The 13701-nt window shown below is 44.2% G+C and overlaps 1 protein-coding gene across 2 annotated transcripts in view; it reads right to left on the bottom strand.

The window, feature by feature from the left end:
* Positions 1-6185: 6185 nt before the first annotated feature.
* The window catches only part of nup35 (nucleoporin 35), a 16541-nt gene continuing 9025 nt past the window's right edge, over positions 6186-13701 (bottom strand). Inside the window, exons 2-9 of one of the 2 annotated variants that reach the window (XM_031300948.2) lie at positions 12796-12963; positions 12576-12709; positions 11294-11345; positions 10633-10741; positions 10234-10303; positions 6799-6927; positions 6557-6691; positions 6186-6460 (exon numbers count right to left, since the gene is read on the bottom strand). In XM_031300948.2, the coding sequence (XP_031156808.1) occupies positions 6383-6460; positions 6557-6691; positions 6799-6927; positions 10234-10303; positions 10633-10741; positions 11294-11345; positions 12576-12709; positions 12796-12963 (875 nt within the window). In that variant the 3' untranslated portion in view covers positions 6186-6382. The remainder of the gene's footprint in view (positions 6461-6556; positions 6692-6798; positions 6928-10233; positions 10304-10632; positions 10742-11293; positions 11346-12575; positions 12710-12795; positions 12964-13701) is intronic. The other variant, XM_031300958.2, reaches the window with a different exon arrangement.

Consider the following 13701-nt stretch of genomic DNA (forward strand, 5'->3'; position numbering starts at 1 on the left):
GTGCAAATAAGTCCAATAGTGCAAGGATAAAGTCTAGAGACCAGCATTAAATACAGACAATATAAGAGGCGGAACAGGCCACAAAACTTCCAGGCGGTCCACACAACCTCCTCTCTACCACAAAGACAACAAAAAGGGATTGTCGAGAGGATAGAGCACACGGCACACGTGAAACACAACAGTAGGGGAGAGTGGGGGCAGTTGCAACACTTTTTACATTGCCTTCAGTTTCTCAGCAACCGTTTGTATTAGAAAGACAAAAGAAATATATTTTAAACCCATATATGTCACCTACCTGCCCATACTGCTGCAACATGTGTACATATGATAATATGGAAGTAATTTGAACTTAAATGGACCATGAAAAATGTTGCAACTGTCCCCATATATGGGGACAGTCATTTAGATGTAATAAAACTCATACTTCAGCATAATTATTCAAATATTTTTTTAGTTTATTTGAGACCAGAGTTATTAAACTACTGAACTGCCTTTTATGTCAATTTTATCTAATTGTCATTATTATTGTCATGAGGGACAGTTGCAACACCATGTGTGGACAGTTGCATAGGGGGACAGTTGCAACAATGCGTTCTTAAAACTAGTGATGCTAGCCTTACACATAAGCTTTAACACATGGTACTGAAGTCTGTTAAGAGCTAAGAAACTGCACATTCAAACTATATAATGATAAAGATCAATACTTAAACAGTTTAGACAGTATGACAAAAAATCTGGTCGTAAAAAAAGTTACTTTTTCACCTTGAATTTCAGTTCTCCCATAAGGAACGATGACATGTGGCTGTTAACTTCCAGACGGATGGAGGGGCCTACTGAGCATATGCATTAGGAATTTCATGACACTAGCTCATTCCTGATTGGAGAAATCAGCAATGTTGCAACTGCCACACGTTGCAACCGTCCCCACTCTCCCCTACCATTCACATAGAGGGGAGAAGAGGTGTAGCTTAGTCTCCTAAAGCACAACGCTGTGGGTCAGAGAAACATACAGTCTTTCAGTGTCTTCCCTGGCTTTGTGGAAGACTTAGGTGCGAGTATTGTATTATTTTAGGGGTCCTTCCTCAAGAAAATGTGGCTTTTTTTTCAATAAAACAAAAGCAATTTCCACCTTTGTGGGATTTTGTCTCTTTGTGGGTTTCTGCATCTCTCTGTAGTCATGTTGTGTTTCTTTTTGGTCATTATATATTGATTTTATGGTCTGTTTTGCGTCTCTTTTTCACGTCATTGTGGTCCGGTATTATCACCGTATCTGTGTCTAAAACATTGGAAAAGTTAGAGCGGATAATAAATATATAACACTCAAAAAGCTTAAAAACAAAAACTTAAAGCTGAAGAAACCCAACTACAATCATTAGATCTGAGAAAAGTCTTCTAGTTACATTCATTCGACTTAGGGTGCTGCCCAAAAACGGCTCGGTGCTGCACCTAAACCTTATAATGGCACGGAGAACCCCGTCTTTTAAGTCTTTCCCCTAATCATACGATTTCAAATGCCCTTTACGACCGGAGGAGTCAAGCATAATAAGCTCAACCAAAGCCTTCCCCCCGTCTCTTCCACACACAACCCCCTCCTCTCGCTCTTTCTCCTGGCCTTCTGTTGTGCATGCAGTGTGGGCTGCGAGGCCTGTTCTGGTCATTTATCCCCCCCTGACTTCATGCTGTACCAGTGGAGTGGGGGCTGAGGAGACCATATGTTGCTGGCATAAGGTACACCAGAGGTAATTAGCTACTAGGAGAGAGGTCAACTGGTGAGAGATTTCTGAAATGACAGACGATACTGAAGGCATACATGGTTGTGCAGAGCTTTCGCCGTAGCCTACGTAAGTGGCCTGATGTTTATACCTGTGCGCTGGTGCGTGTGTGTCGAGCCGGCATGTGTGTGTGTGTGTGTGGGGAGTGTGTGGTAGAGCGAGGGAGAAGTGAGAGTGACAGTGATTAGCTTTAGAGCGAGTACCGACTCTAGAGTCATAGAGAAACAAAGTGTCTCCCCTGTGTTTTCTGACCATGGTGGGAAATCTGTAGCAGGAGAAGTCAACCCTCTCCTTGATTTCATGTTGTTTACGGAGAAGGAGAACCAGGAAATGAGTCGGGGGGGAAATACAACGCTACCAAGCCACGGCCGAGCGACATTTAGTTACATTTTTCGAGAGGTGCACGTCAGGCTACGGCGTAGGGTCCGGCGTAGACGCAGAGGGGTCTGCGGGGGTACGCCGTGGATTCGACGCAGAAGCATAAAACGGCCTTAAGGCTTGAAAATCCCCCGAGTACCCCGAGATAGAGCTGTAATCGAGCCTTAAAAGTTAGACCCGACAAGGCCCGAGCCCGACAAGTACATTTGGATTGACAGCTTTTTAAAAGCCCAAACCCGTTTACAGCCCGACCCGACATTAGTCAAATGTGCGCACGCACACAGCTCTTTTGCCTTTTGTCAAGAATGAGTCATTTATACATTTTTTAAAATCATTTATTCGTGACTAACGTAGGCTATCGGCCACTTGGAAGTTGGAACAAAGAAATAAAATAAGTCCTCTGTAACATCGTAACATCTCAGCACTCTAAATAGGCCTAAAGGTTTTCCACACCTCAGACTTTGTTTTCTTAGCAGGTGCAATCAACACCTCCTCAGCAACCCGGAGCGCAAGCCCGAGCCCGAGTTGTACATATGTTTAGTCATTATATTATCTTAAATAGCTTAAAAAATAATGCATATAGCTGCCATAAATAGGACAAGAATGTCCCTGGGGGACCCCTATAGGTGTTTGTTTCCAACTTGTGGCTCCACCCCTGGGACTCACAGCAGCTATGCAGATATCTCCAAACATGTGAAGTGACTGGAACGCTCCCACAGGCAAAAGAACTCAAAACACACCTCTAGTGACTCATTACACACACACACACACACACACACACACACACACACACACACACACACACACACACACACACTAGTGCGTTCCACTATCTTTGTGGGGACCCGTCATTGACATAATGCATTCCCTAGCCCCTTACCCTAACCTTAACCACCACCACTAAATGCCTAACCTTAACCCTTACCCTCACCCTAACCATAACCTAATTCTAACCCTAATCCTAAAACCAAGTCTTAACCCTCAAACAGTCCTTTAAACTTGTGGGGTCCAGCATTTTGGCCCCACAAGGCTGTCGGGACCCCACAAGTATACTGGACTCCCGGTTTTTGGACCCCACGAATATAGTTAAACAAGAACACACAAACACACACACACACACACACACACACACACACACACACACACACAGGTTCTTTCACATCTGAGTCTGCAGTGATTGTTTTTTCATTTCAACGTTATTAAGGTGATAAATAAGCCCATTTGGGTTTCTGCCTCTCCGTGCACTGCACGTGTGCACGTATGTTTGTTTTATTTGTCATTTTAAATTGTGCAAAGTAAAAAACTATGAAAGAAATTCCATTGAACATAAGAAAGTAGAGGTAAGTGGCCAACTAGTGTAAAATAACATGATGTAGTGGGTTGTTTTTGTCCCTCTGGTCTTCACTAAGTTCTTACTCACCAACCTCCACTTCAGTGTGAATATTTGCACCGCTTTTCGTGTGTTATGTCATTGTCCATTAGTAATGATATACAGTGTGTTTTCCAAAACGAAGGTGTACCTACCTTCACAAAAAATGAGTACAAGTAGGTTTGAGGTAGGGAGCGATTACGTAAACCTGTAATGTCTGAATATGTTTCTTTTTTTTTTAAAGTTCTTAACGTGTTATGTTACCTTTTCTTTTGAGATGTGTAAGACCACGAGTTTCCACTTGCGGGATTATAAAGATGACTTTGATCAACCGTTTAGCTCTTCTCTCCTGTTTTTGGGAACTCTTGAAGCTCTATTGGCTTTTGCTAAATCATCCCCAACACTGTTCCTGGACCTTTGTGGCACATTTGTGGCCCCATCTGCTGGACAAACTAATATTTCATGGCAATAGGTGAAGAAACATGGGAGGGAATTCTGCTATTGCCTTCCAGAATATCAACATACAATCGACATATGACGGAGATGCAATATATTTTACTTAATGTCTACATATATCCATATTTTTATAGTACGTTTATAAACAGCAGCTTTTCCAAATTATCCCAAATGAATATTACTGGAACCACTCTACCTACATCTTAGTTTCAATGAAGGGAAATCTTGCTACAGCATACAATCATATTTTAGACCAGTGATTCCTATACCTTATCAAGTCAAGGACCCCTGAACTGAACTCTAGCTCGGCATCCCGGTGACAATTAACCCCCCTATCCCACCCATAGTGCTCAATTTACAATTTACTCATTTACAAATGTGCATACTGTAACTACACTTACACACAGCCATTTTCTACTGCTCTTCATACTATTCATCCTGCACATACACTTATTCTTACTACTCTTATGTTACAGTTTCTGCACTACAATGGTACTGTTACCACACTGCACATAGCTGTACATATCTGTCTATATGGTTCATACTGAATATCCATATCTATCTTGTTTTTCTTATAATACACTGCATGTATCAATATTATTTTTACTACTATCATAATGTTCCTGCTGCTACATTGCACATATCTGTACATGCTGTCCATACATTAAGGTGTGTATATATATATATATATAAGGTAACTGCTAATACACCGCACATATTTATATTTCATTGGTATTACTCTAAACCACTCTGTTAACCAACTGTAAACTACTGTCTATACTTCACTATATTTCTTGTCCTGTCTATACTTTGTATATCACATTGCACCTTTCTGCTCTTTTTGCACTTCTGGTTGGATGCAAACTGCACATCGTACAGTACACTCATACTCCGCACAACGACAATAAAGTTGAATCTAATCTAAAAATCTATTAAGATTTCATCCCAGGGGCCCCATCTGATAGGATTTTTGCTTGTACATGTTTTATTACAGAAAGTGTAGGAAATGCATGACCAAACTAGTCATACATTTTTGTCATTGTGTACACGTGTGACATCTCTCCATTTCTTCATTCGTGCACGTACAATGTCCTGTTTGTGCACGTGTGTGTGGAATGTGAAACACCAACAGAGTGTGAAAATGTAATTTCTCCTTGCAGAATTAATAAAGTATGTCTTCTTCTTCTTCTGGATGAGATGATAGTGAAAATAAATGATTCCCTTTTGTTGCTGTGGACCCCCCCTCAAACTCCCAGAAGTTTTAGACAGTGTTTGTGTTTGTCTCTTTCCTGTTTGGAAATGACGAAGTCCCCGTGCACGGAGCCAGCTCCATATAGAAACGCTTTCTCCGGTTTGGTGTGTGGACGTACTTGACTGATGTGCACACGGTTCACCCTCTCAACTCCACCTGACCGGAAAGGTTGAACTTTTGGCTACGGCCGTTGACATATATAAAATGGACCACCAGATCCCGTGTCTCTGGACGGAGACCAGTGAAGGATATTAGAAGCACTTTTCCGGTGATGGCTGAGCGTTACTGAGCAGCCTCCAACTGAGAGAAACGACGTAGATGTGACGTGAGCAACCTGTCTGAAAGTTGGAAGTCTTCTGGTAGCTGTGCCAAGAGAAATCTCAATCATTCCCAATCTAGCAGAGACGGAGAGCGTAGGTATATGTAAGGAGATAACATAGACACAGGCTAATTATTGATCACTAAAATGATAGTTAACATTAGTAATTAAACTTCAACAGCTAATGGAAGTCCAAACTGCCTGAGAGCTTCTCCTGTACTATACGGTAATTCCTCTACTGTGAGACAGTAAGTCTCGTGGTTATGACCCAATCGTTAGCCTATTTTTATAAAAACGTCTGCTACGGAGCCATAACGTGAGCTACAAGGTAATGGAGCCTTTTATACATTGTCGTGTTTCTTTAGAAATAAACAATGGACAAATAAAGTTTTTAAACGCTTCAGATGTAAAGTTATTCTCTATCAAAGTGACGCCAAAATGAATGGCAGTCAATGGAATGCTAACGGGAGATGGTGGCTTGGTAGCATCAAAATGGCGCCATAGCAGGTACGGGTTCTGAGGAGAGGGTTACCCCCTTGGCTACGCCACATAAACGTGAGGATGTGACGGCACTTTGTAGAGGGAACAGCGCCACCGTGTGGCTGCTCAGAGAACCTCCGAATTAAACTTCTGCTTCACTTCAAACCGGACACAAAAAAACTTTATTGATGCGAAATCATTAAAAAAATACTGATTATAAAATAAGAGAAAGACAGCATTATCCTCCACCTCATCAGACACACTCTCTCACTCACTCACACACACACACACGCACTGTAGTTAATCAGTTCATCCATCTGTCCGTGGAGGCTTCAGGTATCCCATGATCCATTGTGTCACCAGCCAAACATATACTCCATCGCTTTGGAAACCAAACTTTCGTCCTTCTTGGGTGTCTGTCTGTCTGCTAACACCTAAAGACAGAAACAGCACAGATTTATTTCTTCAAGTCGACCGAATGTACAGTTGGAGATTTTCCACACGTAGCGAAACCTGAGGTCGGAGGTCACCTGGTAGTCGCTGGCGGAGCTCCTGTAGGCGGCGCTGAGCGGCCTGATGGCGGAGCGGGGCGTGGAGGGGAAGGCGGGGGAGGAGAAGGAGGTGGAGAAGGGAGGCGAGACGGCCGCGCTGCTGTCCATCACGCTCTGAGAACGAGGAGAGAAAAAAAAGGCTTCAAAACTGGGCTCGGGGGCGACTGACGTGGCGGACCAATCGGACGGCAGGGAGGCGGCGGGTGAAGGCGGGTACTGACCTTGTCTATGCAGGGCTTGACTCCCACCATGATGGCGTCGCCGAACACTTTCCCGTCTTTAGACAGAGCTTTCCTGGCCTGAAGCCTGGACTGATACTGAAGGTGCATCCAGTTGCCGGGAGACGCCATCTGTCGATAAATCACCAACACATCCGTCAATTCTCCACACGGGCAGGACGCGAATTAACAAATCCCACCATGGCCACGCCAAGTCCCGCCCTACGAAGCAGCCCGATTGGTTGGGGTTAGGCATTTGACCTCGAGTGGTTAAGGTTAGGATAGCCGATTGGTCAGGGGATAGGACCTGAACTAATCGGGTTACGTTACCTTGCGTAAGCATGGACGCCTGGCCAATGAATGCTATTGAAGGGCGGGTCTTGGCGTGGCCATGGTGGGATTCGTAATATCGGCTCCAGGACCCCTAAAGGGACTCCGAATTGACAATAATAATACATAAGACTTACGTAGCGCTTTTTAACCCCTGTGTTGTCCTCGAGTCAAATTAGACCCGTTTTCAAAGTTTTTTAATATCATACATATTCAACCAAATTGCTTATTATAAAATAACAACATGGATGTACGTTGGATCAATGGAACCACAACGTTCGTCCCAGGAAAAATATAAACGATTATTTTCATTGAAAAAAAAAAATGTTCAAAACAGTATATCTTGACTAAACTGTGATCCACTCAACATGCTCTGAACTATTAGTCAAAATAATTAATAATTATTGCTTTTTTTTAACTCAAAAATGAAGTATAATGTCAAATAAATTAGGACAGTGTGTTCAGGGGACAGGCAGCTCGCAGATAGTGAGGTGATGTTATGGAGCTAAAAGAGTCTCAATAAAGATAAATGCACACACAGGATACACAAATGCGCACAAAATTCACAAATACACACACAAAATTTAAAAAGCACACAAGATTCAGAAATGCACAGGACAAGATTCAGAAATGTATTTCTGATGCACACACAAATATATCTTGATTTACAAACTGCTTGCGGTCTGTGAACTTCACTGCATTTGTGTGTGAATTTTGAGACTCCCCTGACTTGGCTCGACACACAAATGCCTTTTTTTAAACAGGGAATGATCTACAACCAATCAGATATCTCCCTTGTTTTAGCCAATCACAAGAACGCACCCCACATGGGGGATTGTTTATTTATAAGCCAATCACACACAGCGCTATAAGAATGTGGGTGGAGTCATCCATTCTCGTAGTAATTCACGTAATGTTTTGCTCAACTTTTGGAGCTCCACACAGTCTGACGAGAAAGCGGCAAACTCCATACCCAGTGAAAGTCACCGTTTCTCGGTTATTGGACGACCGGGGCTCCGCGGAGCTCCGGAGCTGGCTGGCTGCCAGCATAACTTTCGTATATTTACAGTTTGAATTTCGTCACGTCACTTATAAAATAGCTACCCCAAGGTCTTATAAAGCTACCTATGGTGTCCAATTTCAATTTAATGCATTTTTGTGAACATTAGGGGTCTCCTTAGGAGGAGCTGCTAGCTAGGCTAGCTATGTGTCCCATTTAATCCTATGGGAAAGATCGTTGCTACACTTTCGGCATAATTTTCGTATATTTACAGTTTGAATTTCATCATGCCACGTATAGAACATCTACCCCAAAGGTCTTATGCTAACAATGGTGTCCGATTTCAATTTAATGAATTTTTGTGAATTTCAGAGGTCTAAGAGGAGGCTAGCTAGCTCTCATTGATAGAGCTCCATCCAGCCGCAGGCTCTATCAATGAGAATCGCGGACAAGAGGCGTTTATTTCCCCGATCGTTTGTTTAAATAACTCAACACACATATCCATTATGAGATTAACTAGAACCTGTGGTAAGAGATTGCGGGCGTAACAAGCTCGCTGACCGCGCTCTCACTCACACACAGCGGCCATTTGGCAGGAAGAGAGGAGCTGCAGGCCCTGGAGCTCTGTCAGGGCAACGGCGTTTGGTAGTCCATTAACCCAAAAAACGGTGACTTTGCGCGGGTATGGAGTGCCGTGGGCTGCCAGCCGTGACGGAGCTCCATCTACCTCCCAGCAGGCCGGGGTCTGTGAAGGAAGGCAGGCCGGGCGGCGAGGCAGCAACACAGGCACCACCGGCCGCTGAACTCCCAACACACAGTCGGACAAAATTTGCAATTAGCCATCAATTTTCGTACAACGGCCCATATTTGACCTCTACATAGTTGATTTCTCGCCTAAAATGTTGTCAGAAGTGAATTTAATGAGGAATAAGATGGTGAAAATTGTTAAAAATGTCCCGTTATTGGTTGTTGCTCCGTCTGCAAGTTCCGAGTTGGCAGTGGGCGTGACTTATAAGTTCGACCAATCAAGTACACCTAGGAAAAGGGAAAAGACCCTGCTCTGAAGTGGGAGCTAAAAAAAGTATGCTACTGAGGCCAGAGGAACTTAAAAATGCCCAAATTTTTCCTGTCAGAACACGACGAAAAAAGTGTTCTAGGAATGTTTAGTTCTAAGAACTGCAAAAATCCCTCCGGTCAGAAAGCCCCTCATGACTCCTACACCACATTCAACGCGTTCATGTGATTGGCTTATAAGTAAACAATCCCCAACGTGGGGTGCGTTCTTGTGATTGGCTAAAACAAGGGAGATATCTGATTGGTTGTAGATCATTCCCTGTTTAAAAAAAGGCATTTGTGTGTCGAGCCAAGTCAGGGCAGTCTCAAAATTCACACACAAATGCAGTGAAGTTCACAGACCGCCAGCAGTTTGTAAATCAAGATATATTTGTGTGTGCATCAGAAATACATTTCTGAATCTTGTCCTGTGCATTTCTGAATCCTGCGTGCATTTGTAAATGTTGTTTGCATTTCTGAATTTTGTATGCATTTGTGAATCTTCTGTGCTTTTTAAATTTTGTGTGTGTATTTGTGAATTTTGTGCGCATTTGTGTATCCTGTGTGTGCATATGTGAATGTAGTGTGTGCATTTATCTTTATTGAGACTCTTTTAGCTCCATAGATGTTTGCTGTATGTGACAAAAAATGTTGTAGCCTAAAAAAAAAAAAAACGCGTGACATCGCTTAGAGCACCTTTAGGTAGTGTGGAGCAAAGTTTTGGTGAGCCGACGTTTGGAGAACAGAGATGCCGAGTGTCCGATCCATGGAGAAGAGACGGCCAACGGGTTCGTAATTAAGGATTTCAAATGGACTCGTAACTCGCGCTGGTTAACGGGGCTCAGTGGGCGGGAAATCTGCATAGAAAACCAATCACTGACCCTCCCTTCAAATCGCCGACATACGATGCCAACGCCAATCGTCACTAGGGCTGGATACTGTTCAAAACATTTCGGATAATGTTACCAAAACCGTGACTTTTTGGGACCCAGCAGCTACACTCGACCGGACTGTGTGTGTGTGTGTGTGTGTGTGTGTGTGTGTGTGTATCTCACCGTGTGTTTGAGGACATTTCCGTACTGAGCGAACTGCAGCAGGATGTAGGAGGCTGAGGCTGGAGGAAAACTAACACACACACACACACACACACACACACACACACACACACACACACACACACACACACACACACACACACACACACACACACACACACTATGTACTCACAGTATATTAGGCAGTACAACAGTGTTTAGTAGTATTTAGTAGTATATTTGTTCAATCCCTGCACTGTTCACTTTTGCTAATATGTGTGTTTGTTGTGTTATGGTTGTCTAAGCTACTGTATGCCTAAAATTTCCCTCGGGATGAATAGTGTGTGTGTGTGTGTGTGTGTGTGTGTGTGTGTGTGTGTGTGTGTGTGTGTGTGTGTGTGTGTGTCTCTGTATAAATACCCAAACACAGTGACCCAGGTCTGGTCCAGCTGGTCGTCAGATGACAGAGACTCTCCCTGACTGTAGAAGGGATCCACCTGAGCTGGAGACAGACAGGACTGCTGCACACCTGGAGACAGAGACAGGTAGACAGGCAGAGGGAGAGACAGACAGGCAGACAGGCAGAGGGACAGACAGGTGAGTGCAGGCAGGTGGTGGAGTACGCAGAGCTACAATTTCAAAAAGGGGGTTTTCTCAAGAGAGAATTAAGAATACAGCAGACAGACGCACAACAAGGCAGCAGAGAGCACATATCAGATATGCTGAATTAAAGGATCACCTGTATAATGAAAACACACTTACACTTAAAAGCTATAGTGCGTAGTTTCTGTCTCCCTATTTCTAATTCTAAGTAATGACAACAAAACTGTCGGTGCGTCCACATGATAATGTGATAGAATCTGCTTTATAATTGAATTACGGGCACATATACATTGTGTGATAATGTGGTACAGACAGGTGACGTCTATATGTCTACCTAAGATAAAGTCCCAGACTCTCCCATCAGAAAAAGTACAATTACACTGCAGCACATTTAACTACAGACATAAATGTGACACAACTACTGATATGGCAGTAGAGCAGGTACAGTAGTAGTAGTAGTGATAGTATCAGTGCGTACCTGGAGTTGAGGCCCCTCGTGCAGACAGAGGAGACTGCATAACTGGAAAAGACTGAAGAGAGAAATATTTAAACAATGTCCTTGCCTTGCTCTGTTCTTCCTAGGTTTGGGAAAGACTTAAGGCGCTGACACACCAACCCGATTATCGGCCGTCGGACAGTCTGGCGAGGTCGGTGACTTGAGTCCGTTTGGTGTGTTCGGTGGCGTCGTCAGTCGGAGGAGCCGTCGGCTTTAATTTGGGCCGATTTGATATGTTGACGAGCGGGATGAGAGTAACGAACGCCTCTCAAAATCTGACAAAAATCTTTTAAACTGACCTTTGTTGATCTGAAATGAAGACAGATTCAGCAACTGCACGGCCTATTTCTCTCTTCAAATGTTTTCAGAAACACGTTTCGTGAACGTAAAATACGAGATCGTATCCCGAACGAGCCGCCATTATGGTCTGGCTTTGAAATCCGGGAGCAGCCAGACCCACGTGACGCGTTCGTCATTTCCGGTTTTCACTTTTTTTGGGCGACAATACAGATTAGCGCCGCCTGCTGTTATGGAGACGTATTATGTCTCGTGCCGCGCAGAACGTACGCTCAAGTCGGCGTCGCTTCGGTGTGTTCAGAGGCACTTTTTGGACCTCGGGGGACTTTTCTGCTGACGGTCGGCCGTCGGGTTGGTGTGTCAGAGCCTTTAGTTGCATGTGTTCGGTAGGGGATTTAGGGGTCCTTTACCAAGAAAATGTTGCTTTTACTTTACTTTTTTTTTAGATTAAAGCAGCTAAACACATTTTAGACACCTGAACACATCTATATCAGTTTAAATAGACGCTATATTTAGAATATTTCCAGAGCTTCACCTTGCTGTCAGACGTCCCTTTACGACGGGGAACTGAAGCCGTTATCTCTGCTCTCTTCAAAGCCACCAGACTCCTTTGACAAAAACAGACATTTTACCTCCCAGAACACGGGAGTTGCTGCTCTACTGCTGCCTCCATCAGTTAGTTAGTTAGTGTCATTGTGCGACTTTGGTGAATCTGAACTAACCGAACTAACACCAAAGTCACACAATAACACAAACTAACTAACTGATGGAGGCAGCGGTAGAGCAGCAACTCCTGTGTTCTGGGAGGTAAAATGTCTGATTTTGTCAAAGGAGTCTGGTGGCTTTGAAGAGAGCAGAGGTAACGGTGCTGCACTTCAGCCTTATAATGGGAGAGAAAACCCCTGCCTTGATCACATTTCATCATGTCTGAATGCTGTTTCCAGAAAGCGCCGGCCTGCGTACTGACCTGTCTGTGTGTGTTGAGGGGCGTCGTCACAGTAACCAGGTCATCGTGGATGCTGCGAACAGGAGGGGCTCCGCTCTTATCTTTGGGGGTGGGGACAACGGGCTGCGGGGCAGAGCCTCTTCCCCCGCCGCCTCCTGAAGCGCAGGACAGAACACGCTCGTAAATAGACAGAAAAAAAAACAACCGGCTGATCTGCAGAGGGGGGCGTCTTCCTGCTGACCTCGGGGCGTACCTGTGCTCTCCACGATGGGCGAGGACAGGCTGAAGGGGCGTGGCTGCGGGGTTGCTGGAGCGGGCAGGTCACCCATCAGAAAGCCGGGGAGAAACTGAGCCCCAGGGGTCGGCTTCGGGGAGGTGGGAGAGCCCAGGGTCATCGGTTCGGACCCCACTGAGAGACGGGGACAGGGAGACGGGTTAAACTAGCTAAAAGGACCCTCAGGGCCCGTTCAGACTAGCCTGCGATCTGGCGAGTCGCCGCAGGGTTGTGTCACTGAAACGTAGGGTTGGGTACCGAAAACCCGGTTCCACTATGGAACCGGTTCCTACGCAAACGGTAGTATTCGGACCGGATTAAAACGCAAATTTCGGTTCCGACTGAAATATTTTCCCTCTGTCGCTCCGGACAGCAGCAGACCCTTTTTTTCTTTCTCCCTTTTCTGACGAGTGGCGCACGTGCCCACCTAAGTACTTTAAAACGTTAATATATTGATAAATTTAAATAATTTTCAATTTTAAAAAAAACTCCATAAAAGAGCCTTTCTTTGATGTCATTTTTCAACAATCGGTTTAGGAATCGGAATCGTTTTAAAAGTACCGGTTCGGCTCGGGATCGTAAAAATCCAACGGTACCCAACCCTACTGAAACGGCCCATTTGTGTGACGTAGGGTCGGGCAATATATCAATGTTACATCAATATCTGAGACTAGATATCGTCTCAGATTTAGGATATCGTAATACGGTAATAAGTGTTCCTGGTTTTAAAGTTGCCTTTACCCACTTAGTCATTATATCCACTTTATTGATGATGCTTATCTAAAATCTCACTGTGAAAACATTTTGTGAAAGCACCACTTGTCAACCCGACAATATCGACATTGAACTACGTTCACATGCACGTAATATTCC

Source organism: Sander lucioperca, chromosome 8, assembly GCF_008315115.2.
Source record: "Sander lucioperca isolate FBNREF2018 chromosome 8, SLUC_FBN_1.2, whole genome shotgun sequence".
Taxonomy (NCBI): domain Eukaryota; kingdom Metazoa; phylum Chordata; class Actinopteri; order Perciformes; family Percidae; genus Sander; species Sander lucioperca.